Genomic DNA, 27607 nt, shown 5'->3' with positions numbered 1-27607 from the left:
TGAAAAAAGGTGAAAATAAGCCAAAATCAAAATTAAGAATTTGACCTTGACCTTTGACCTTGACCTAATTTTCATTTTTTTGGACCGAGGATCTTAAATCAAAAGACCCTAGGTCTCTATCACTTATAGTTTACCAGTTAGAAATGCATATCACTGATATCATATATAAAAGGGGGGATTACTCTCATATGGAGTCTCCGGATAGCTTCGGTTGAAATGAAACAGAACATCCTAAGGATATAACGAGCAATTTGGAAAAATAAATTTGTCGGTTTCTTATACGGTTGCGAAGGAGTAGTGGCCACAAGAAAAACAGTGTTCGGGGAGATAACTCTTACAAGGTACAGTTTTTTGTTACGCGGTGTCAGTTTCAGAAGCGTATTAACTGGTCGATATCATTTACCTTATATCTAAGCGATATCTTGTGAAACAAAAAAACAGCGAAGGAAAAAAAAGTTGGCGGAAGAAAAAAAAAAAAAAAAATAATAATAATAATCAGAACAAACCCTATAGGTCTTTCAACTGAAAGGTTGAAAGACCTAATAATAATAATCAGAACAAATACAATAGGTCTTTCACCTGAAAGGTTGAAAGACCTAATAATAATAATAATCAGAACAAATACAATAGGTCTTTCAACTGAAAGGTTGAAAGACCTAATAATAATAATTAAAAACCAATTGTTCAGAGACCTTAAATCAAAAGACCCTAGGCCTCTAACACTTATGGTTTTCCAGTTAAAAATGCATATCACTTATATCAAATATAAAAGGGGAAATAACTCTCATATGGAGTCTCCGGATAGCTTCGGTCGAAATAAATCAAATCATCCTGAGGATGTAACGAGCAATTTGGTTAAATAAATTTGTCGGTTTCTTATACGGTTGCGAATATTAAGTGATCACAAGAAAAACAGTGTTCGGGGAGATAACTCTTACATTGAAAAGATTTTGGTTACGCGGTGTCAGTTACAAAAGCGTAATAACTGTTCGATATCATATACCATATGTCTAAGCGACATCTTGCGAAACAAAAAAATTGCGAAGTAACAAAAAGTTGGCGGAAGAAAAAAAATAATAATAATTAAAAACCAATTGTTCAAAGAACAATTGAAGGTCTTTCAACTAATAAAGATCTATTTTGATATGAAAATATTAAAATTCAGTTAAAAATGTCAGTTCCTATGGCTTAATGATGTATAAATATGAATTTAAAGCAAAGGTCAAAATCTAGAACGTCCAATTAACCTTTGACCTTGACCTCAATTTCAAGGTCATAGACTAAACATCTCGAATCAAAAGACACTAGTTCCTTAATATGTATGGTTCATGAGTAATATCACTTTACGCATAATTCTAAATATAAGAGAGGCAAAAACTCCCATGTATTGTCTACGCACCCTTCCAATCAAAATTTATCAGTTACGACATGTCGCAACTAACAATTTAGTAAAAATAATTTGTCGAAATCTTATAAAGTTAATGAAGTAAGTGAAAATAAGCCAAAATCAAAATTTAAAATTTGACCTTGACCTTTGACCTTGACCTAATTTTCATTTTTTTGGACCAAGGATCTTAAATTAAAAGACCCTAGGTCTCTATCACTTATGGTTTACCAGTTAGAAATGCAAATCACTTATATCATATATAAAAGGGGGGATATCTCTCATATGGAGTCTCCGGATAGCTTCGGTCCAAATAAAACAGAACATCCTGAGGATATAACGAGCAATTTGGAAAAATAAATTTGTCGGTTTCTTATACGGTTGCGAAGCCTTAGAGATAACAAGAAAAACAGTGTTCGGGGAGATAACTCTTACAAGGTAAAGTTTTTTGTTACGCGGTGTCAGTTTCAGAAGCGTATTAACTGTTCGATATCATATACCATATATCTTAGCGACATCTTGCGAAACAAAAAAACAGTGAAGGAAAAAAAAGTTGGCGGAAGAAAAAAAATAATAATAATAATAATAATAATAATAATAATCAGAACAAATACAATAGGTCTTTCAACTGAAAGGTTGAAAGACCTAATAATAATCAGAAGAAAACCAATAGGTCTTTCCACGGAAAAGTGGAAAGACCTAATAATAAACAAACGAAATACAGTAAGGTCTTTCCATTTAAGAAAGGAAAGACCTTAATTAACAATTTAGACAATGAAAATTGAAAATTGATAAAAATGGTTTCAAAAAGTGTTATATTAAAGTAATATTAATTTCATCGAAGAATGGTAGCATATATCGTATGGATTCTGTTTAGGGACGACATAAAAAAATCAATGAAGGATAAAAAAACTTCATTCAAATAGTTTCGGGGTGGGGGGTCAAAAGTGTTGCAAGTTTTGTTAAATTGACATCGCTTTTATATATATCCTTATTGGTCAATCAATTTTTCCCAAATTAAGTTAAGGGGGTCAGTAAAAAAACTATATGCATTGAGTTTTTTTTATCCTTCATTGAACTTTTAATATTGTTCCTTACATGGTGAATGACACCAATTTGTTATCTCCATTGGTAACCAGTATATAAATCAGAGTTAAACGTCGTTATGTTACTAAACATCAGTAAGTAAAATGTATTGGGATGCTTAATTATAAAGAATAGAGAAAAAATAATATATATATGTATTTCCCGTGCCTCAGGGAGATATGAATATTTGTTCAATGACACGTGGGATAGTCTCAACCAATCAGATATTGATTAAACTATCAATGTGTATAAACAGTGGAATAATATACAATTATAGCCTTTGTATGAGGGCAATACAAGAATATATTGACATGATAGAAGTATATGGACCGAGGATGAAGTCCTAGGTCGAAATACTTCTTTGAGTCGATATATCCTGCATAGACCTCATACATAGGCTATAAGAATTGTTATATTATTAAATTTCCAACCATATTTGTATCAAAATCGTCATTTGATTTTGTTTGAATTTTATAGATATCATATTGTCTCCTATACATTAACGACATATAAATAAACCGTGCAATATGCTTTTTGCTGTGCAATATGCATTTTGCTATTCGCCGTTTTTTTATCACCTTCGAAAAAAAAGTTTAACATGTGACTATCCCTGAACGAATCAAATAAGTTAAAATATACGAATTAATAATACTGAGTAAGATAAATAAAATGTAGAGAAAAGTGACATAACAATTTAAAGAATACAGAAATAAACACTTCCCCCAATCCGGACCCCATAGTATACACGAGAATCCGGATGGAGACGCAGAATATAGAATAGTAGATAAGGACAGTAGAGATTGGTGCATTGCTAAAAAAGAGAGAAAAATAATAATTGTTTAAGAATACAGACATGAAACACCCCTGGGTGTTGAAACAGTAACGGATTGCTATGTACTCATATTGGTGACGAATGCTAGAAGTTTACATGCGGACAACTGCAGTTCTCCTCTACACTTATGTAGAAAGGAACAAAACGGAATAAAATGAATTAAAACTTAAGTTAACAAAATGTAGCTGCATTCGCTCCTTTCCATTTACGTCTTTAGAATGGTTTGAAAACAACATATCATTAAGTAGTAGAAGACAAGAACCAATTGGATGATGCTGACAAAGTAGGGGTTAACGTCCAGTGACAAATATCATGTGCATATGAGAACGACAGCACGTTATATGTACCCCGTGTTGTATTAGTAAGACACGTTCAGTCGGATTTGAGAACTTGCTACTTTGAACAGATTCAAAAATAAAGGCTGATTGAAAACGTTGGTATTAAATTCATTGTTCCAGCGGCCAATCCGTATCATGCTATATTGAAGTGACACACCCTTCAATAAAATGCAAAGAAAGTCAAAATAAAAATGCTCTTACTAGAACGATACTGTTGCACCGTATTGTCATTTTTTGTTTACTCAAGAACATCTCATTCTTTACTTTTTCAATGGGAAAATATAAATGTAGCAAAACTAATGCCTTGGCTAAATAACTCTTAACTGACACAATTTCAATTGTCCAACCCATTAACAGACTTTATTCCCACAATTTTCACTAAAACGTGGTATTATTCACGTTATATTACAATTTTGAAATTTTACTAATGTCAAAATATTTTTTTTAGAACCAAAGTACTATTTTGTGTCCTTTAAATGATATCTAAAATTGTTTGTTTCGCCTTTTATTAAAAACTTGCTATGCGTATAAGCATAAATTATACATCCTTTTAGTTTTACTGTAAACTGCGCAGACTATGAAATGTTTTTACAGATGGAAAATATTCTATGATAGATATCATTTTGTCAGACACTTTTCTTTTTTTTGATTTGATTCTTATAATATGCCAAAAATCTGTATATTTGATAGAGTTTAACATAAAATTGTGCGTTTTACTCTTAACAGACGTATAACCAACCCGATTAACAGACCAATCTCCCATATAGCCGCATACTCAATATAGATTAACCGACCAATCTCTCGGTTAGCCGAGTGTCGGACGTGTTACGATAATTTCATACATCAAATATAGTTCACCAATCGGTTTTAGTATGTGAGATACGGAAAAGACCAGAATTGATCAATTAAATGAAATTCTATACAACTCAAATTGCTTGTAAGCACAGAAGGGTAAATATTTCTTTAATTTATCAGTCGAAAGTGAAATTAAATGTTGCAAAAATTGTCAATAAAGCATTGGTTGTAATTGATTCAACTACAATTCTGAACAATGGGAGATAACTCCAATTTTTTTAAGATGACTTTAACAATGACATCATTTGTATTTTAAGAACAGATATTAGACTTCGGCAGCGTGCAAAAGTTATGCTATTTTCTTGAAAGGTGTAACATCGTTTTGTGACTTGAATATCTGAGCATATATTACATTGAAAAGTTTCTGGAAATGGTCATGGATAGGATGTATAGAATGTTTTGATCAATGCACTATATTTTGTGTATCAAAAAAGTATCGATAACCCTTGGAAGAGTTAAATATCAAGTCAGTAACATAAGGTTTTGCCGGATTGCATTTCATGCAATCTTTACCCAGAATTAGTTATCCTTTTACCTGTTCTTATAATATTTGAGTATTTCAAATGACAAAACAAGAGTGCACACACTGAATATTCCCACCTGCTTTAACTTTACTGACCATTGATTTTATTTTGATAATCCTAGTCATGAAGTATAACCATTAACATATAAAACAAGAGCAAAGAAAATGAGATCAAGATAAACCCAGCCGGAAATGCATGTACACCTTAAGTTAAAATCAACCTATACAAAGAATACAGTTGACCCTTTTTTTTTTTAAAGTATACAAGAAACAGACCAAACTATGCCAAATTTATATTGAACTATGAAAATGATGTTAAGGACAGATGAACCCTGCCAGATAGGCATATATACCTACAATCATTCCAAACAACAAGTATAGTTGACCTATTGTAAATAATAGAAGTATTAGAAAAACAGGCCAAAACACAAACATAGACCTTTACCAGTGAACCATGAAAATGAGGTTAAGGTCACTTGACACCTGCTAGTTGGACATGTACACCTTACAATCCTTCCATACACCAAATATAAAAGACCTATTGCTTATAATAGTACATGAAAAATGATCTTGGCCCCTAATACTATAACCTTGTCCAGTAAAAACTTCTGACAGACCTTGCAAGGTACGCACATGCCAAGTATAGTTATCCCATTACATATGAGAGAGAAATTATCATTACAAAAAAATCTTAACTTTCAAGTTGTCAAAATGAAAAAGAGGTCAAGGACAATGAACATATGACAGACTGAAATTTCTTATCATAGGACATCTTTGTACAAAGTATGTAGCATCCAAGCAGTTAACCATAAACAGGAAATTGATTTTTGATTTTTATGTGATTTAGAGCCACGTTAAAGCACTCCTTTTGGGCTTTTTCGTGGTGGCTAGTTTCTATTAGTGGATGAAACCACAGACCCTCGATAGGAAAACTCTCAATTCTAATCAATTCAAATTGAAGTAGAGTACACCCGCACGAGTGTTGACTGGCTGTAATTACAGTATTAACTGCTTAGACCACTCTGCCACCAAGCCCCCCACCCCCATGAAAATGAGGCCAAGGACAATGAACATATGACAGACAGAAACTCAGTAACATAAGATAACATAAGATAATAGCATACAAGGTATGAAGCAGCAAGTCAAGGTATTCCACCTTCTGAAATAAAAAGCTTACATTTCGGTTGCAGCAAGATTTTAATATCTTTATCTTGGATTCTGTGACTTTTGTAGCTTACAAGACAAAAACATTGTAAGGGTTCCGCAGAACACAGTGCCTCTCCTACTTTATGAATGTTATTAATGTTTTAAGAACTTTAACTGCAGATAGACTGTATGTGATGTTTACTGGAGGAAAACTAAGTCCATATATAAGTAACATACGGATAAACAGGATTTTATTTTACCAAATTTACTTCTGGATACTATCTTATGATCATAAACAAGCCTCTGTCCAAGTTTTGTAGAAATCCAGGAAAGTTTAAGAAAGTTATTAAATTTTAAAAACTTTAACCACAGAGTAAATGTAATGTTAACTGGCAGAAAAACTAAGTCTTTTTATAATAAAATACGAATAAACAGGATTTTCTTTTTACAAAATTCATTTCTTGATACTATCTTATGATCATAAACAAGCTTCTGTCCAAATTTGGTAGAAATACAGGATAGTTTAAGAAAGTTATTAAAATTTCAAAAACTTTAACCACAGAGTAAATATTTGTGGACATCGCTGATGATGACCAAATGTAGGAACACTTTGTCTCGCTTTTTCAACAAAAGTCAAAGGCTCAACTAAAACTATGAGATAAGTCACATTCATGTATATCATTATTTAGCAGGAGGACAGAGTTTTGGCTCTGGCAATTTGACCATATCCTTGCTCATCTGTGACACATATGAATACACCATAAATGTCAACCAAAATACGACAATGTCCCTAAAATATTAGAATGGAATACAGTCATTACTTCAACTTTCAAACAATCTGCCCAAATCAGAAACATAATACAGAAATATATTGAATGAAATTTATCTACTATGTATGTAATTCTGATTGCCAAGGTTACATCATCCTAGTATAACCAGTGAAGAATTTAAAAATATGCTGTTCCTTCTTCCTTACACATTTACACTACACACAATATCTTATAAAAACATTTGCTACAATTCCATAACGAAACAGTATTGAAAATTCCATCTGAAAATGTTTTATCAAAATCTGAATTGGTAGTTATGAACTCAATTAATGTTGAACTAATAGCCTTTACAAATGTACTATAAACTTAAAGTAAAAAAAACCAATTACTGTAGAAACTAATACCCTTTACAAACCTGAAGTAAAAAAAACTTGATTAATGTAGGAACTAATTCCCTTTACAAATCTACTATAAAACTGACATAAATGTGAAATATTCAAGATTTGTATGTATTATATTATATGATGTATGATAACTGCTAGCTTAGTCTATATATAGTTGATTGTTTGCTGGATGAATATAGTTTCATTGCAAATATTAACATGCATATTGATGTTCAATGAATATAACCTGCAGTATTACTATTTTTGTGTTAATGTCTTGAAGACCTCAATCCAGTACTGTAACTAACAATGTATCATTGAATTTAAGTGATGGAAGGGATCTTCCTTCTTCTGTTTTTCATTTTGTTCATATAACTGTGTCATCTTTAATATCATTGAACACAAAATAATTCAGCTGCCTTTTTATTTCTTTAAAAATACATCTACAATATTTAAAACATAAAAATATATAAATAATTGAGTTAATGCACATTTCAAATATAGGCTCATGTTCATATTAAATTTATCCAACACAAGAATATTGAACAACTAAATAGATGATCCAGGAACTAATAGTCATCATGAAAATATCTTTAAAACTATTAAACTGGGTGAAGTAGTTGACCTGTAAATTTTGAATTCTTTGAAAAAATACAAATAAAAGAAATTTTGTTTTCTATAATGTTTACTTTTTTAGATGAATGTCATGAATATTAAAATTTAGGTCCAACATTAACATGAACAAGGTATCTTATCATTTCCCTGATCCATTCATTAAATATAAAGATGCATGACATATCAGGAACTGAATAATACAAGACACCATGTGATGAAAAAATCATGAAGACTTTAAAATGAGATGACAATAAAATGATAAAAAGTTCTTAAAAAGCCATTTTCTTTTTCTTCTTTGTTTTCTCGTGCTTCTTTGCCTCGTCTGATTCAAGTCTTCGTTCTAATGCCTGTCTCCTCATAAGTTCTGTATCCTGAATAAAAAGAAATAATTTGTGTTACTAAACATGTGACCAACAACATAAAGATGGCAACATTTGTTTGGGGAAAAAAGCTTTAACACTTAATGCTGTAACCTCAAATTATATTTATATAAAAATCAATACACAATCAATGTTGTACCCTATTCTTTACAACATTCATCATATATGTGTTAATCAAAATTAAGCATGCATATGCATTCCATTAAAAATATTACAAAAACTTGAAAAAAAGACACACTGTTAGCTCTCCCCTCAAAGTTGTTGATTCTGTGATTGATTCTATTTGAAAACTTGTTACAAGGTATAGCATAACAAGATGGAGTTTGATATCATATATTAGAAGCTTTTGAAATTAGTTTCTATATAGGATTTGACAAAAAATTCATACCCATGACATTTCAAAGATTTTTTAAAGTAGTTTTAAACAGTCCGTTAAACATTGAAGGCATTAGAAATGTTTCCAGTGTATAACATGTTTTAATACTAGAGATATAAGAAAAATTTTCACAAAATGATAAAAAATTCAAATAAGAAATTATACTAAAATCATGCAGTTCTACACTTTTTCTACTAAACTGAAACATTAAAATACACCTGAGATATATTTTTTGTTAAAGTTTGCCACATTCTGAAGACAAAAGGCCTACCTTGATTGGTGACGTGTCAGGTGTATTAGATTTTGATGATGCAGGTGATTTATTTGGACTTTTCTGTGATGGGGGTCCAGTCACTGATGGAGGAAGTCTACTACTTCCCCAAGATGTCCCTGTCGATGGCTTTCTTCCTTGGTCACTAGTGTCATTTACAGGTAATTCTTCCTCATCTGAAATTAAACAAAAAATTATTGTCAAAGATTTTATTCTACAATGGCTAAAATTATATCTTGGACCTAGTACTAAATGTTTCTAATCCTCAATCACATGCACCTTCAAAGGTTTCATTCCATTATGATTAATGTTTTATCCTCATTAAACGAAATAAAATTAACAAGTATGTTAACCTTTTCTACTACTCTGTGTACAAAAAATATATTACATGATGTACATATCTAGTGGATTCATGTTTTCATGGAGTATTGGTTTTGATTGTTTGTAAGTTAATGTTTTAATGAACCTAATTGTTCTACAAAGTACTAATTTTCTGTAGGTTTATATGGAGAAACTATTGAAAAATTAAAATTATTCAAAATTAGAATGGAAATGGGGAATATGTCAAACAGACAACAACTCGACCAAAGAGCAGAAAACAGCTAAAGGCCACCAATGGGTCTTCAATACATTATAAAGGGGCAACTTTTTTTTAGTTTAGTGCAATTTTTAATTTTGACAGGTAAAATGTTAGCATTAATTTTGTAGGTATCATCTTTTATGAATTGAGGAAATGATGTTTTTTTTTTATGCCCCATTTAAGGGCATTATGTTTTCTGGTCTGTGCGTCCATTTGTCCATCCGTTTGTTGAGAATTTCCCCCATTTTCACTGTCCACTGAACATATTAAATGATAGTGTGGATGGGGCATTCGTGTACTGAGGACACATTCTTGTTTTGAGCAAACATAATTTTAAGCACAATAGGAAACATTTCCTCAATCCACAATAATTCATTACAACTACAAAAAGTGATATCTTCAAAATTATATGAATCCAAAGAATACAATAAAAAAACTTAACAAAAATATCTCAATTTTTAGAAAATTTGTGAAAAAAACAATTCTCCCATCAAATGAAAATACAGCAGTATAACAAAAGGTGAAGTAATTACAAAAACAATGGCATGAAAAGCCCTTAATTAAAGTCTAAAACAACTATCTACATAATATCTTTGAAAGCTTAACAATAAGCAACATGGCATTCAGCAACCCATTATTCCATTCTAACTATAGTCATGATAGTATTCAAGCAGCTTAAAATGAGGCATGTTGATCTTACAAATTTCCAAAAAGAAATATAAATGCTACATTATGTAGATAACTAAATAAAAATAATCCATCTTTATTTAGTTTTAAAAACTTTTGTGTAACGTCTGAAGCAATAAATAAAACTTGGTATAATTTAGATTGAACATTAGGTTGAAAATTAATATGTAATTGCTCATAGCAAAAATATATCTGTCAACCTCAACAGACAAAATATGTCAAGAGGCAAGTGATTTCCAATTGCTGAGATTGGCAGCTAATTCATTAAAATGACAATGTTATTCAAAGTTTCAATGGCAACAGCACCATTGCTGTCTTATCAGATCACTGTTTTTTACACAGGAAAGATGGGAAAAAAATATGTGATACACAAGCATTCCTTCTATTTGCTTTTGAGCTTCACTATTTATCCACTCTATATGCATTAAAAGTAATGTACAGTCTATCATTTTAAAAGGTGAAATTATTTAGTGTTAGAACTTTAATTACACTAAAACATACCCGCGATATTGATATTGCAGGTCTGTGACTGAATTATAAGTATATAACTATGTGTGAGCCTTATTTTTGCCTGGATTTTTAGTATTGGTATTGTCATCTGATAAAGTCATGCTGATTATAAAATGCAGTTTTCTCTGCGTTCAAAATCTTTTGTTTGAACCTGTCAACCGGGAACTTATCAATTATTAGTTATATTAATTATTTGGAAAACAAAAAGGCCTGTAATGGAGTAATTTTTTATCAACAGCATTGTCCTATATTAGTTATAAATAAAGTTGAATTCTTTGATTGTCTGTTTTTATTCGTCATGTTGGCTAACAAATTAAGTCTAGATTTTTGGTATTTGTATTGTCATCTTATAAAGGTGTAATACCACCCAATCATAGTACGTCACATTCAGATGTATACGAAAATAGGTAAAAAAAAATATTCCATTGAATTTGACAGTTGTAGGTAATTAATTCTACATTTTATTGCAGTAAAACATTTCTGTGTCATAAACATATGTCTTGGGTATTTCAAAGCACCATTATTTTTTTATTTGGGATCTCAATAGAATGTTTTGTAAGCTTGAGGTTACATAGTGACTAAACCTTGGACACAGATAAAATAAGGGTAGAAATTTGATTGGTTAATTTCAAGAGATGGTTATTTTCTTATATGCAATGAAATATAATGTGAATTTTTTTCTATAGTACTGGACAGGATAAATCTTTACTCTTGCCAAGTATTTCTTTATTTGAAACAAAGATTAATTCTGCACATTTTTTTGAAAAGTGCAAATTTAACAAAGACTAATGGGGGAAAATCAATGGTGGTATTACACCTAAAGTCATGCTGATTAAAATACTTCAATAGGAAACAATGTGACAATGATTGAATTATGTAGTGTCAACCCTTTATTTATGACCTTGTATATAGTGAATCCTAAATGCACCATTTGGTGGTGAGTCTGTCAGATACGGAAAGTATAGATCATGTTAAAGGTATAACAGGTGAATATACTATTGGTATCGGTATCGGATTCGACCCAGAACTTGTTTATTATTGGTAATATGAAATATGTGGATTTGATTTGTCGTTTTTACCCCATGACAGCTAACAAATTTGACCTCGTTATTTTAGTATTATAGATAGAAATAAGAGAAATATATCTTTTATGCACATATTTTCATAGCTCAAAACCAAGAGAACAAGATTATTAACTATTTTGTTTTAATTTTGACATTAGTTATCATAGGAAAATGATACTTTATTTGTTTATGGTATGGAAATAGTTTCACTACAAATATTGTAATTTTGCAATTTCAACACAATCAAATAGCTCTTTGATAAAAGGAATAACGAACACAATAAACAAAACATGCAAATATAAAAAAAAAATCTTTCCAATAAAAGAACAGTTCTTACATCGTTTAGCTGTACACAATTTGTGATACAACAATCTAAGAAGGGTTGCGCTCAAGCAATTATGTATTCAATAATAACCTGCTGCTGAAATGAATTAAATTCACAATTACTCTATTGGACCAGGAAATATAAATGTAAATGAATTAATGCATAATGCATTAGCATGGAATTTCACTTTTTCATAATTCCGAAATAATTTTTAAAATATAAAATTATGTGGATTCAAAATCAAAATAAAGCTGTGTTTTTATTTCACATATATACAAGTTTCACTTATTCATTAAGGTGGTACCCAACACTTTTACTAAAATTAATTTGGCTCGTTTAATTTGCATAAAATTTTGTCAAAAATTCAAAAATTTTGAACCAACCCTTTTGTCACACACTGAAATGTCTCACTTTCTTTACTAATCATTGATATTATGTTGATAGTCCTAAATATAAAGCTTTATTACATCTGTCAGATAAACTTAACATTGACCAATGAACCGTAAAAATGAGGTCAAGGTCAAATAAAACCTGCGCGACTGACATATAGATCATACAATATTTCCATACACCAAATAATTAGTTGACCATATAATATTAAAAAAAACCACCAAAACTCAAAAACTTAACTTTGACCACTGAACCATGAAAATGAGGTCAAGGTCAGGTGACACCTGCCAGCTAGACATGTACATCTTACAATCATTCCATACACCAAATATAGTAGACCTATTGCATACAGTATAAGAAAAACAAACCAAAACACAAAAACCTATCTATAACCACTGAACCATAAAAATGAGGTCAAGGTCAGATTACACCTGCCAGTTGGACATGTACACCTTACAATCCTTCCATACACCAAATATAGTAGACCTATTGCATACAGTATAAGAAAAACAGACCAAAACACAAAAACTTAAGTATAACCACTGAACCATGAAAATGAGGTCAAGGTCAGATGACACCTGCCAGTTGGACATGTACACCACCTGATAGTCCATCCATACACTGAATATACAAGACCTATTGCTTAGAGTATCTGAGATATGGACTTGACCACCAAAACTTAACCTTGTTTACTGATCCATGAAATGAGGTCGAGGTCAAGTGAAAACTGTCTGGCGGGCATGAGGACCTTGCAAGGTACGCACATACCAAATATAGTTATCCTATTACTTATAATAAGAGAGAATTTAACGTTACAAAAAATCTTAACTTTTTTTCCAGTAGTCACTGAACCATGAAAATGAGGTCAAGGACATTGGACATGTGACTGACAGAAACTTCGTAACATGAGGCATCTATATACAAAGTATGAAGCATCCAAGTCTTCCACCCTCTAAAATATAAAGCTTTTAAGAAGTTAGCTAACGCCGCTGCAGCCGCCGCCGTAGCCCCGCCGGATCACTATCCGTATGTTGAGCTTTCTGCGACAAAAGTTGCAGGCTCGACAAAAAATTACACTGGTTATATAGCAGTTTGACAAACACCAATTTCGATCATTGAGAAGCTTAATATTCCCTTTACAAAACAACGTAATTAAAACGTTTAGCTGATTTTACAGAGTTATCTTCCTGTAGTGTTAGGTACCACCTTAAATGCAGCTATTGTTTATAAAATCCCTGCAAGTTATTTTCCTGAAATATAAGCAAGCAACTATATATATATTTTAACTGAATAATTATCCACATCCTTTAATTAACTGATATAAATTTATATAATTAATTCTTTAATAGCATGCATACATAACAGACAAACATGTCCTTTTTTCTTATAAACATGACAATATATATAGCTAATTAATACAATCAAACAAACAAACATGCTATAAATAGCAACAAACCTAGCGATGATGATTCTGTCTCTGTATCATCTAAAAATTGGAACCAAAGGTATTATATATACTAATATAAAAAGAAAAGATGAGGTATGATTGCCAATGAGACAACTCTCCACAAGAGACCAAAATAACACAGAAACGAACAACTATAGGTTACCGTAATCATAGAATTGTCTGCTACAAAAATTCAGAAATGATTGCGAGGTTCTTATTATGCAAATAATGAGACAATTTGAGTATCACAATAATAGGAATTCACATTCTGATAGCAAATACATATATCTGTACGTAGCCTTTCCTAAAATTGCACTAGCTAAACTTGCATTTGTGTTTATTCTTCAAACATTGCAATAATAAATGCATGCAATAATTTCTGAATTTACAGTATTTCAGAAATTAACATTATATCCATGACTGTAAGCTCACTTATAAATACCTTGCTACCTTGTATTTGGTAAACAGAAAGTTAAATAGTAATTAAGGTGGTACCCAACACTTTCACCAAAATTAATTTGGCTCGTTTAATTTTCATATAAAAATTTCAAAAATTTTGAACCAACAGTTTTGTCAGAAAAATTACACTGTTTATAAAGCAGTTTGACAAACACCAATTTTGATCGTTGAGAAGCCTAATATTCCTTTTACAACACAACGTTACTAAAACGTTTAGCTGACTTTACCGAGTTATCTCCCTGTAGTGTTAGGTACCACCTTAATATGAAAACACATCACAATACAGCTTGGTCAGAAGAATATTAATACCAAATTTCAGGGCACAGTATTACCTTCAAATATTTAATGATCATAGTCTGCTTAATTATCTTAAATAAAGAGAACACAATTTTAATAATAAAATAACCTCACTTTTTTGTCTATGCAACCAAGAATGTTTGGTCATGATTTGACGGTAGAGATCCTGGCCACTGTCATCAAATGCTGAACTTCCAAAACTCTTCACTTCCTCTTCAAAACCCTGTAAAAAGTAAAACCACAATAATACTAATTTTTACTCCAAGGAAAATTCAAAACAGAAAGTCCCTTATCAAATGGCAAAATCAAAAGCTCAAACACATCAAACGAATTGATAAAACAATGGTCATATTCCTGACTTGGTACAGACATTTTCATATGTAAAAATGTTGGATTAAATCTAGTATTATAGCTAGCTAAAGCTCTCACTTGTATGATAGCAATTTACATGTAATTGACCTTCAAGAATTATCTATTTCCAGTTAATCTAAAATAAAATGCAGTTTTTACACAGGCAAAAAAAATTCTATAAATGATAATCTCTTACACAGCCTTTCACATATATAATATGTATACATTCAAATATTCTGGAAGTTAGAAGAATTTCAGCTATGATGGTATAATATGGTTTTGAGGTAATGTGAGATCAGTAAAAAAACATCCATGTTGCTTTAAGTATTCTATTTAACAGGGCGAGACATAATTTTGCCTAAATTTATATATCCATTTATTCATTTATAAATTGTTTTGCCATAAATCAGGCTGTTAGCTTTCTCAATTGAATTGTTTCATATTTTTCATGTCTCATTGGCAGTCTTACCACATCTCCTTAATTTCCAATGAAAATGAAATTTCTTTGAAAAAGGCTTGGTCATTTCTAGTAACCCAAGAGAATTCAATATTTCCTGATCTTTATAAAAAAAAACTAAAAATGTTAATTGTATTTCTTTGTTTAAACAAAGGATTATAGTCATTGATATTGTGATTGCACTCAAAACCTCCTAAACTTTTTATAAATTTTAGAATATACCTTTACCTTACAAAACTATTTGTTAATTTGCATTAACTGATATTTTTGTTTTTACAAATTCACAAAGAATAACATTTAAATCTGTTTTTGATAATGAAAAATGATTTTTAATTATTTGAAATAGAAATAAGAAGATGTGGTATGCAGGGCTTCCAAAACGGTCATATATTCCGGACATTTGTATAATGACCGGTAAAAGTCCGGCTTGGCAAAACATGAAACCGTCATATACTTTTTAGTTTTCAAGGCTTTTCTGTCATTTTAATATAATTCACGATCCTTTTGACCCAATCTTATACCATTAACACAAAACACATTTCCGACCATTAATATAAACACATTTCGGGTCATAAAAGTTGCATGATGATTAATTACTATCAAAACAACCCCTACTTCAATACGGGCGCACTACGTTTGCGCGCATTTGGGGATTAAAATGTTTTACGTTTGCGTGCAGCTTTTGATTACATTTGCGCGCATTCATTTTACAGGTAAATTCAGGTAAAAATTTAAATTAAATTACAATTGACTACATATATTTTTCATTTTCATAATAAACATGACTATCAATTATTAATTTTGAAAATATTTCTTACAGTGAGTTGCTTATAGGTGTTACTGTAAAACTTTACCTATAGCTCAACCTGTTTTTAAAATTGACAATACAATAGGGACATTTAAATTGACCAGTTGGTATTGTTAGATTTAAATCTACCTTGATGCTACCTGTAAAAAATTTTATTCACCTAACCCAAAGTTTCAGCATGCTTTTTTCCTGAATTTTTTCTTACCTAGGATTATTCCAGTGAGAGAATTTTATTTTACTGTCATTCAAAATATTAGGAGTTATCAAGCCAAACAAGAATGACTATATCATATATGTTATTTTCTTGCAGTTTATTTAAAATTGCATGGCCTAAAATGCACTACATTTCATCTTAATGTTTGCATAGCCACTACTAGCAGTGTTTAATACCCTAAATAATCCAGTCGTAATATTTCACTCACTTTATGAAACATCAAAATCATATTTGAATAAACAATTTCATTTATTTTTTTACACTGATATTTGACATCTCATCCAGAATTCCAAAGTTTTTAAATAATTCCCAATTTTATTCATTTTTCACTACTTCACTAGATTTTTTTCTAAATCCATAGTATAAATTCTGATTAACTTCCCATAATATACATCCTAATTTAACAGGTGCAGAATCTATACATAATTCAGAATCTTGTAAATTTTTTTTTATCATTTCCATTACTATATTCCAAATAGTTATCCTCACTTTACAAATATTTTGTAATTAAGGTCTTTCCTTTTACTAAAGGGAAAGACCTTACTGTATTTCTTTTGTTTATTATTATTATTATTCTTCCGCCAAACTTTGACAAATTTATCCGCGTTAACCGTTAGACGTGTCGCTTTCATATTCACACTTTGTATCGGTGTCATGAATACCTATCCTGAACTCACCCTGTGAGTCGAAATATTTTGTCGGTTCGGAGTAATCCCTCCGAAACCAAAAAACCTTGTTATCGTTCCAACACTGTAACCATAATAGGTAGAAAAAAAACAAAGGGTGAAATTTGTTCAGGACCAGACCTCGGTTCTTCGTTATATTTGGATCGAAAAGATTCAACGACTCATTGGTAGGGTTATGCCCCTAAGAAAATTAACCGGTGTCGGTGGAACACCAAAACTCAGAAACTGTAAGTCGTAGAGACCTAGGACCTTCACCAATCATCATCAATTCATGTATCTTTGAAAAAAACCTCAAGGTCAAATTTGTATGTTGACCTTGACCTTTGACCTAACACCTTGTTATGGGATAATCTCAGAAACCATTATACTTACAGAAGTTTTAAATAGTGGAAAATGTTTGGGTCATTATGGCGCAACTTTGTTACATTTTGACCAAAGAGATTTGACCTTTCTATAAGGGGCATAACCCCTGTTTTAGGTTTCTGAAAAGACAAAATCAGCTTTTACTATATAACCAAAGGTCCTAGACCCTTGGGGTCTTCAGTAATGGCATTGGGGACTAATGACCTTGACAAAGGTCAAAGGTCAAAGGTCAAGGTCATGTCCCAGATAGCGAATTTAGTGTTTTTAACCTTATATAAAGGATTTTTAGTGTGTTTTGGAGCTTTTTAAGGTTGACCTTGACCTTTTCAATACATTCTACGTCTGTTGGAACATGTATTTTACATTACAAAAGGAAAGACCTCTCAATTGTTCAAGAACAATTGACAGTTTAATATTTTATTTATATTTTTACTATATATCACTTGATTTTTCTATATCCACAGTAAACATTTTATTTCATTTCCTATTATAAATTTCCAAATCAAACAATATTTGATCCAGAATTTTATAATGACTATTTCCAATTTCACATTCACTTAAAACATTTCCCCACGTTAGGAATATTTTAGAATATTTTACTTTCATTTTTCACTTTATCACAAGATTAGACTATATCCACTGCATTAATTCAACATTTTATTTCATTTTCAAGTTCCCATTCAAATGGTAAATCATCTTAAGTTTGTAATAGATCCCAAATTAATAATGAATGTTTTTAAAATCACATAAAGCCACAGAAACATGTTGGATGAACTCACACTATATCTCCTACTTGAATTCCAGTTTTGAAATTTTTTAATTTTTAACATAACTAAATCCCATCGTATGAAAATTTGAATTTCCTTGGGCTTTTTATGCACAAAAGTCCCACTAATATTATAATAGATTTCAAAGAAAAAACACAGCAAGGTATACTCCAAACTTATTTTCGAATTTTACATGTACAACATCATATGTAAGCCCCACAAAACAGTTTGAATGAATTATTTCCTCCTTGATGTCCTTCATGACAATAAAATCTTGAAAAAAACACATCACATAATTTTAAGAAGCAAAATTGCTATAAAAAATCTAAGAAGTGAATTCAAATAAAATAAATCCAATATTGTATGCACAATGACACCAAAAGATTTCAAACATTGCAAATAATAATCCAAAATGAGAATCTTGAAGGGACATGTGAAGAAATGAACAACATATCCATCTGAAAATTTAAACTGTAAACACCTGAACAGCTATTTCTTGTTTCACTGGCAGCTGGACAATACTATATATAAGGGTTAGAATTTTAAAGAAGCATTTAGTGTGTAAAAACAGTTTAATTTTCAAACATAGTAATACATATTTATTTTAATCTTTTACTGATTTAGAATTTTAGGTAAAAAATAGATAAATTATATATATCAGGGATTTAAAACAATGAAAACCAAAACTATTTTCTTCCCTATCAATTTTTTAATAGAATAATCCTAGGTAAGAAAAAGTTCAGGAAAAAAGCATGCTGAAACTTTGGGTTAGGTGAATAAATTTTTTTACAGGTAGCATCAAGGTAGATTTAAATCTAACAATACCAACTGGTCAATTTAAATGTCCCTATTGTGTTGTCAATTTTAAAAACAGGTTGAGCTATAGGTAAAGTTTTACAGTAACACCTATAAGCAACTCACTGTAATTCAAATTATAGTTTGTTCATATAAAATTGTAAAACAAATTTTAAAGTGAGCATTATAAACTCCGTAATATAGCTTAAGACATACATGTAACTTCATTGCGAATGTTTCAGAATAAAAAGTGTTTCAATGAATAGTGATCGTTTTTAAAATTAGTAAATAATTTAAGTTATTTTTTTAAAGTTACACCAAGGCACAAACATGTGAAGTAATGAATTTATCAATTATACCTTTACCTTTTTTAAGATTAGCTATGTTTAAGCATTTTAACAATTTTATCTGTATAGATTTCTAGGATTTAGTGCTTGTGCAAAATAAAACGGAATTATCTTGCTTTAAATCCCACTTCCACCTCATCGTTGGTGAGCAGGGTAAATAATTGAACAAATTATAAATAAATAAGTATTATTACTTGTATTTTACCTGGGTTTACCTGTCAAAAAAATGCGCGCAATTGTAATCAAAAGCTGCGCGCAAACATAATGATTTTTGCGCGCAAATTTAGTGGTAATGCGCCAGACGTAATGCACCGTTCAATACTTTCTAATTTTAATCAAGGCTAATTAGTAAGTGAACAGCTGAAATCTACCTGTTCAGGTGATAGGTGAACTATTTCCAGTACAGGACTTCATATAAATTCATCAGTCTATTCACAATTATTTTCTTACATTTCAGCGGTTTGTATGTAATTGATTGAGTCCAAAAGATTGAAATTATAAGAAATTAATTTATAAACATGATTTGATGAAAAATTAAAAAGGGTCGTCTGAACTATGTTGTATGAACTAGAACACTTGTGCGCATGTGCACAGGTGGGAAATTTAATTATGCATCCTACATTTCTTCAAAATTGCTAAAATTATCATTGATACCTGTATCTAACGTTTATTTCAATTATTTTGTTGAAGAAATAACGTGGAAAGAGTTTCTTAACTCAGTTGTGCTTTGTAAACGTACACGGATTTTATGTATCCGTTTATGGTCCATGTTTTACCATTGTCAAGTCAACATCCGGTTTGAAAAATATGAATTTAAAAACGAAAGTAAAGTTTTTGACAATGTCATTTTGCATAAATAAACAGTCCAAGGCAGATATGAGCATGCTGATGTGCACACTTTGATGATCAAATTTTTTTTTGTAATGTCAATCATTGGAATGGCCATCTGATTACCATAATTGCCTTTTGTGACTAAGTCTTATTGGAATAAAATCCGGATCAGATATAAAATGTCTGGCTGGCTCAAATATTTTTTGGAAGCCTTGGTGGTATGAGTGCCAATGAGACAACTCTCCATCCAAGTCGCAATTAGTAAAATGTAAACTGAATTAACGTAATTAGTGAAATTTATACCTTTGACATCAACATTGTGTTTTCAAATGCTGTTTCCACAAACTCCTGAGTTTCTATATGTTCTGTAATAGAAAATATAAAAAAAAATAAAAAAATGTTTACCATTACAAGATTACTTATAAATTAAAGTTATAGTACTAATATCCTAAACCGACTGTGCAAGGGCTGTATAGCCAGTAAAGGTTGTTAAAAAGTTCCATCGTCGTACTATGATATTCTACAGTAACACATAAATCTTTCAGCTTAAGAAAAATATAAACTTTTTTGTATGAGGCTGAGAAACTGGAGAAGGGAGAGATTTAACTGAGCCCTTCCCCAGTTTTGTGGGTTGTTTTTTTTTTTTTTTAAATTTTAGTTCATTTAAATGTTTCAGAATTAAGTGTGACATCCATTTTCTTTGAACTACGTAGTACACATTTGTGTTTAGGGGCCAGCAGAAGCCTGTCTCCTGATGTGGTATTTTCTTGCTGTGTTGAAGATCCATACCAGTGGCCTTGGCTGTGTTCTGCTCTTTGGATGTGTTGTTGTCTTTTTGGTACATTCCCCATTTCTATTTTATTAGTTGTACATAATTTATAAACTTTTCCATCATTGTTGAGATCGTAGATTCACAGAAACAGGAGAAATGCACAGAATCTCAGTAAGATTTACAGAACAAAGCAGACTGTTTATACTAACAAACATTATCAAAATTTATTTTTCAATTTAAAAACACACATTTTGATTTCTGTTCTCAGAAAGCACATAAAAGATCAATAAGAAAATGAAAGTTTTTTTTTACAAACATGTTGTAAACATGAAAATTTATAGCAGACAAAAAGAAACTATTTCTTTACAATGTCTTTCCTCATTGTTCCTGAAATATGGCATTAAATCAGTTTGCATTAAGTAATTTTTGGATAACAGATTTCTGTCCCCACAACACAATCTTCTGGATAAAGAAAGCTTAATAAGGATGTTACCAATAAACAGCAGAGTTTGCGAAATCTTTTTTTCCATGGTGGTCCTTGAAGGAAATCTGCTGGTCCTCACTATTATTTCTATTGAAAAATACTAAAACTGTGTCAGTCCTTTGTAATATTTTGGTGATAAAATCCGTAGGACCACCACTTTTTGCAAACTCTGATTAACAGCAATGACTATTTGTGAAGAAAACCATTGTAATGACCTAAACTGAACAGCTAGTGGTAACCATTCAACTAGCAGTTACATCAGCAATGAACCTGAAGAATGTTAATCTGTATACTGTGGATTCATTTTTGTTGGTCTGGCCTCATGGTCATCAAACTTTCGAGCATGATTTTTGTACTCAGACTCAAAAATCAACCAATCAAATTGCTGGATTTCATGTTTCGAGCATGATTTTTGTGATTTTTATGACTTTGACCCCTGATATCAATTTTTGTAAATTTCATGAGTACAGGTGAACCACTAAACACAAATTCTCCATAGACATGTATCCATACTTTGAAAAATCACAATATTAAATATTTACGAAAAGGCAAAAGATACTGAATCCACAAAAATTGATACCCACGAAAATAATTGCATCCTTAGTAATTACTCTCCTCTACAAATACTCACTTCGTGTTGTTTTTCCACCCTGTGATTTGTAATCTTCTATCTCCTTGTCTTTATTTTGCAGTATTTTGATAAGTTCTCTCTGCCTTCTTGTTAATTCACCTACCATGGCCATTAGTGGAACTATCAAGTTTTCTGAGGCCTATATATAAAGATAGAGAATATAAAATTTTAAATAAGTGACAATATTCTATCATTGTACAGAATTGTAAAAAGATGCTTGTTGTATAACCAAAAACTGGATCAATTAAAATCATTACTTTTACCATTTGCTAATACTGAAACCTTATATACTTACATGTACCATGCTTATACCAAATATTAAATATGATAAGAGACAGATGAATAGGTCACTTTTGCTATATTGAATAATAGTGCTTCTTATTTTCAATACTATGACAATTATGAGTTGGGTGTAACCTGTGAAAGAAGTGCACATTTTTTTTATAATGGTACATGTATGCTAAGTCATGTAAGTAGAACATGTTATTTTTATGATTTATTGTATACATTTTTATTTTTATGTCTTTTATATTTATTTATTTTAAATCAGATGTATTATTTTTTAAGACATTTTTAGTGTTTATTCGAGATATATTACAAAATTTGTAGTTGGTACGGATAAAACACAACTATAGACGCAATGTTCTCCCCAGGCTGTTTTAGTGTTGAGGCACCGAGGCGCTATAATTTTTCCAATGATGCTATAATAATTTTGAGGATGCTATTTTTCTTGTCTGTCTCCCAAAACCATGTCCTACATTTTTAACTTTCATCTAATTACGCTTGTGATCATAAAAACTCATTTGACTCCGTTCCAGTCAAGTTAAACCCTACATCATTTGTACATCTTCAAAAAGAACTGGCATAAATAAATAGGTTTGGGATTACCATGATTACTGATCTTGACCATTTTTAATTATATTTTATTATTTTATACCATTTCTTTGTCAGCTGAATTTCCAACAAAATTCCAACAAAACGGCAACCCTGCAAGCTGGGAGTTAATCTTAAGAACCATTTTGGAATTTTCTTCTTCCTCATCTTTAAAGCCAATTGTAATGCTTGTTCCTTTTTCTTGACTTTCAAGGCAATTTTTAATCTGGTCCAATATCCTAGAAACTGATGCCTCTATACTAGGATTTAATTTCTGTGAAATATAAATGAATGATCATCATGATCATGGTTTTGATTCAGATTATTTTCTACAGCCTACAATGTAAATCAAAGTTATATAAGATGTAAAAAGAACGATCACCATGATCTCATGAAAAATTCATTTTGCAATTTTCAGAAAACTATATTAAACATTGTAAAAAAAATGTAAAACAAAACAAAATAAAACCAAGATCTCTTTACTTTCTTTGATTTTCAGATCTCATACACTTGTTTAAAGTTACAATGTGAAATTAAACAAGATTCAAAGTAAATTAATGAGCCTTGCATTGTTCAGTCACATCATTATTGGGACAGGGGTTTTCTCCACATTTCATGCATTTAGTATTCTCACATTCTTCTTCTGCTTTAAAAATTTTGTAAAACAAAAGAGATGTTTACACATTTTATTGATCAGTTCAAGATAATCAAAGCATATTTTGATTGAAGCTACTGTCAAAACTGAGCAGTATTTTTTTTGGCTCAAAACTATTTTTTTAAATGTATGTATTACTTTAGTGTCTCAACATGCTCAAAGTCTCCAAACATAAAAAAGTATGCCATAACGAAAAAGTTATAATCATTTTTATCTCATCCAATTGTCATGTCATTGGTGTGTAAATCCAAATTAAAGAAATAATTGAATTCTGAATTATTAGATTTGCTTTTTATAAAGTAATTTTAATATTCCAGGGGCAGATCCAGGAATTTATTAGGGGTAGTCACCTTTTGAAATCTTAAATCAAAATTCAATTTTTTTATTGGTATCATGAACATAGTTACAACTATAGAAGACAAAAGTTACACATTATTTATAAAATTGATTCCAATTTCATTTTTCTTGGATGCCTGCGTGCAAACATGTCAACTATAATATCCAGTTCTAACTCTAAAATTGTAATGCACGTTCATCAGTGCAAGTCCATTTAGTCGGTCCTGGCCCATTGTTGCACGTAAAAATGTTTTCAGTAACCCGAGCTCACTATTCGAATGCTCACATTCACAACTTGTTACACTCATTGTGCAAACAATTTTAAGAATTGCATATATATTGGGATAATCAAGTTTGTTGCATTTTTTAATGGTTTCAGCAGCTGACTTTGGCAATGTATCTGTGGTATGTTTCCAGAAATGCAACCACCTATATCTACTTCCGAAGAAATTCCAAATGGACTAGGCAAGTCAGAGTGATAAAAATCAAGAAATGGTTTAATGTTCTCGAGTATCATGAGTATTACATGAGCGTGTTGTTTCTGGATAGTCATCTCTGGAATTAAAACAAGCGCCATAACGTTCATTCATTGCTTTATCAATAAATGTTTGAATATCAGTAGTCCTTTGCTCAATGTTGTCAAGAAAAAGTTGAGCTTTTGCTCTAGCTTCAGTATGACTTTTTTTACATGATTTCTCATCACGGCCGAAATGATCGTTAAGTCTTGTACTTGCATGTGCCATATCTGTTAGTGGTTTGAATGATAATGTTCCCAAACTATCAACCTCAAACAGAGCACAGTATATGCAGTAAGCCCCTTCTTGTGAAGGTGAGTACACTAGCCCATCATAGCGATTTAGCCAATTCAGCTGAAACAGTCTGTTCTTTCCTGCATATTTTTTTATAGGAAAGTTATAGTTTATTCCAGGTTGGAAATGATTTCTTATCAAATTAAATTTCTCTTCGTTTGTTAATTTACGTGTTGATTGTTTTACAAAACCAATATTAATGTCGTTTGTACTTATATGTAAGTCGGGGGTTGTTTCTTTAATCTAATCACTTTTATTCGTATCAATGCTAGGTCCATTACAAGTCGTTGGTACTTCAGAGGGGGCTGATTTGTGGCGTTTCCTGAAGGAATGAGGCTAGGGTATAAGTTACTAAAAAATTGGAATGAACGAAACTTTTAGACAAACAGATGATGGAACGAGGGTATTCATTCAATATAGAATATTTATGTGACTTTAAAACTATAAATTATTTTTGAATTTTTTGGCATCACAGTAAAAAAATATTATTGGTCGAGAAAAGTTATTATACAAACTTTAAAAATTTAGATAAACGTAATGTAAAAAAAGTATAAATTACCTGCTAAAAACATCTAAGATTGAGGACTGTCTCTTCATTTTTATACCTTAACATCAAAGAAATCGACCAAGTAATTACATACCTGTCAACTGACCCGGATTCTGCGGGTGTGACCCGAGATTTTCACAATTCTGAGGGATCACCCGGATCACCCGCCGGGTCTTTGAAATAACCCGGAAATTCCGAAAATGACCCGATTTCACCCGTATTTCTTAGCCTTGAGATTGATTTTCATGACATAAGCAATATTCCTTTGAAATACCGGCAAATTCGTAATTCTTCCATGAACATGCAGTTCATCTAGCTATGTAAACTGTCAAATTAAGTGACCCATTAAGTGCATGGCTTCACTTGACAGCTTTGGTGTCAAACACACTGTTGATTAACACCAATTACCTTAGGTTTAGGTCGTAAATAAATTGCCCTGTTGTTTTACAAAGATATTTCAACTAAGAGTTACTTCCCCTTATTTGTCACCATTCAAAATTATTCCTTATATTTACGTTTTATGGGTGAAAAAGATTAAATCATAATAATATAAAATTCAAATACATATTGAAAAATAACTTTTCATTATTTTTATACCTTTATACAATTTTAAAAAAAAAGTTGAAAATTATTTTTTACATTTATACTTCCTTTCACTGTATTACTATATTTTATCATAGTCTAATTTCCTTATCAATTGACTTGGGAATGTTCATTCATGTAAAACCTCTACATGGTATGTTTAAAGGCTAGTCGACTCATTTTAAAAATACATTTGAAAAATAAATTTTAGATGATGACAAAAATAAAGGACATAAGACTGTGATACACAAGTTAATAATTACATTAGATGTATGTTTCATTATAATACTTTATTCTGATTAGCTAACAGCACATCACGTGTTATTCCGTAAGCAATTGTGTCACTCAATAAAACTTTTCATTCATGATAACATGTGGTCCCACAATAAAGTGCACAGGTGAATTAAATAAAAACAATATAAAATTCGTTTTTTTCTTGATCATAGCTAAAAAAATGTAATTATAAGTATTGAATGCTTCTTTTTGTAACTTTATAGGGTTGTAAAAGCGTTGACCGTGCGTACATTTTTAGAATGAAGCGCTTCCGCGCTTCATACAAAATGTACTTCGGTCAACGCTTTTACACCCCAATAAATTTACAAAAAGAAGCATTCAATTCTTAAATAAACATCTTTAAAAGTGTAATGAAATAATAATAAATAAGATTTAAAATGACTTATATATAATAACCAAGTGAACATGCATTGATGTTTTGGTATCTTTGATATACATTATAAGAAAATGTACCATAAATCACTGAAATTCAGCTCGAAAAAGTTTGTACGCGTTATGACCTGATATTTGATTCTTCAATGCAGGTCATGACCTGCATTTTCATCGTCACAGGTTGACAGGTATGTAATTAGCGATTGTTGATTACATGTTCATTGTATAAACATAAAAGGTACATGTATTTAGCCTTACGGTAAGTAATGACAACTTTATGACTGGTGATTTTGATAGTCAAATTGATTTGATCGACGGATTTATTTTTCAAAATGTTCAAGGTGCACCATTTTTTGGTACATGGTGCATCTTGTTTTGCAAACACAGGGGGTGGTCACCGGTACCGGGTGACCACCCCCTGGATCCGCCTCTGTATTCTGTGGTATATTTGAGTAATTTTATTGTAATTTATTATGTAGTTCTGTGGTAATAATTTCTTGTTTACAGTTACAACTTCCTAACAGTAACATCATGAACATTGAAGTTAAATATAACTGTATCAAAGAAAAGTAAAGAAAAACAATAAATATTATCCAAATTTTCCTATGATTACCTGAACTCTCTTTTTCAAGGCGTTCTCTGACAACTCTTCATACCAAAAGCTTTTCAGGTTCGTAAGAAGTAACTCATAAGAGTTTTGAGTAAACTTGCATTTGATTAAGTAAACATCACCATCGATATTTAACGGTTGCCATGGAATAGATGTAAGATCCGGCTTCCAACGTCTTCTCCATTCGATTTCTGTCATTGTTACAAAAATTGAGTATTTAAAACGAAAGGAGGTAAGAAATTTTATTTGTATTTAGCGGAAATGAACACAAGGGAGACGATCAAGAAAAGTTCAACGTTCTATCA

The 27607-nt window shown here is 30.9% G+C and overlaps 1 protein-coding gene across 2 annotated transcripts; it reads right to left on the bottom strand.

The window, feature by feature from the left end:
- Nucleotides 1-7724: 7724 nt before the first annotated feature.
- Nucleotides 7725-27582, bottom strand: LOC143063555 (non-homologous end-joining factor 1-like). 2 transcript variants are annotated; one of them, XM_076235761.1, is made up of 8 exons: nucleotides 27306-27582; nucleotides 23162-23371; nucleotides 22225-22363; nucleotides 20641-20702; nucleotides 14833-14941; nucleotides 13972-14001; nucleotides 8960-9135; nucleotides 7725-8303 (listed from the first exon to the last, which is right to left on the bottom strand). In XM_076235761.1, the coding sequence occupies exons 1-8, from the start codon at nucleotides 27498-27500 to the stop codon at nucleotides 8202-8204; spliced, it is 1023 nt and encodes a 340-aa protein (XP_076091876.1). In that variant the 5' UTR covers nucleotides 27501-27582; the 3' UTR covers nucleotides 7725-8201. The 2 variants fall into 2 exon arrangements, with proteins under 2 accessions (XP_076091876.1, XP_076091877.1); XM_076235762.1 differs by lacking the exon at nucleotides 13972-14001 and having other exon boundaries at nucleotides 27306-27581.
- Nucleotides 27583-27607: the final 25 nt, after the last annotated feature.

This window comes from Mytilus galloprovincialis, chromosome 2 (assembly GCF_965363235.1).
Source record: "Mytilus galloprovincialis chromosome 2, xbMytGall1.hap1.1, whole genome shotgun sequence".
In the NCBI taxonomy this organism is placed as follows: Eukaryota; Metazoa; Mollusca; class Bivalvia; order Mytilida; family Mytilidae; genus Mytilus; species Mytilus galloprovincialis.
Note: the sequence above shows the minus strand (reverse complement) of the source record. Positions and strands in the feature narration are given on the sequence as shown.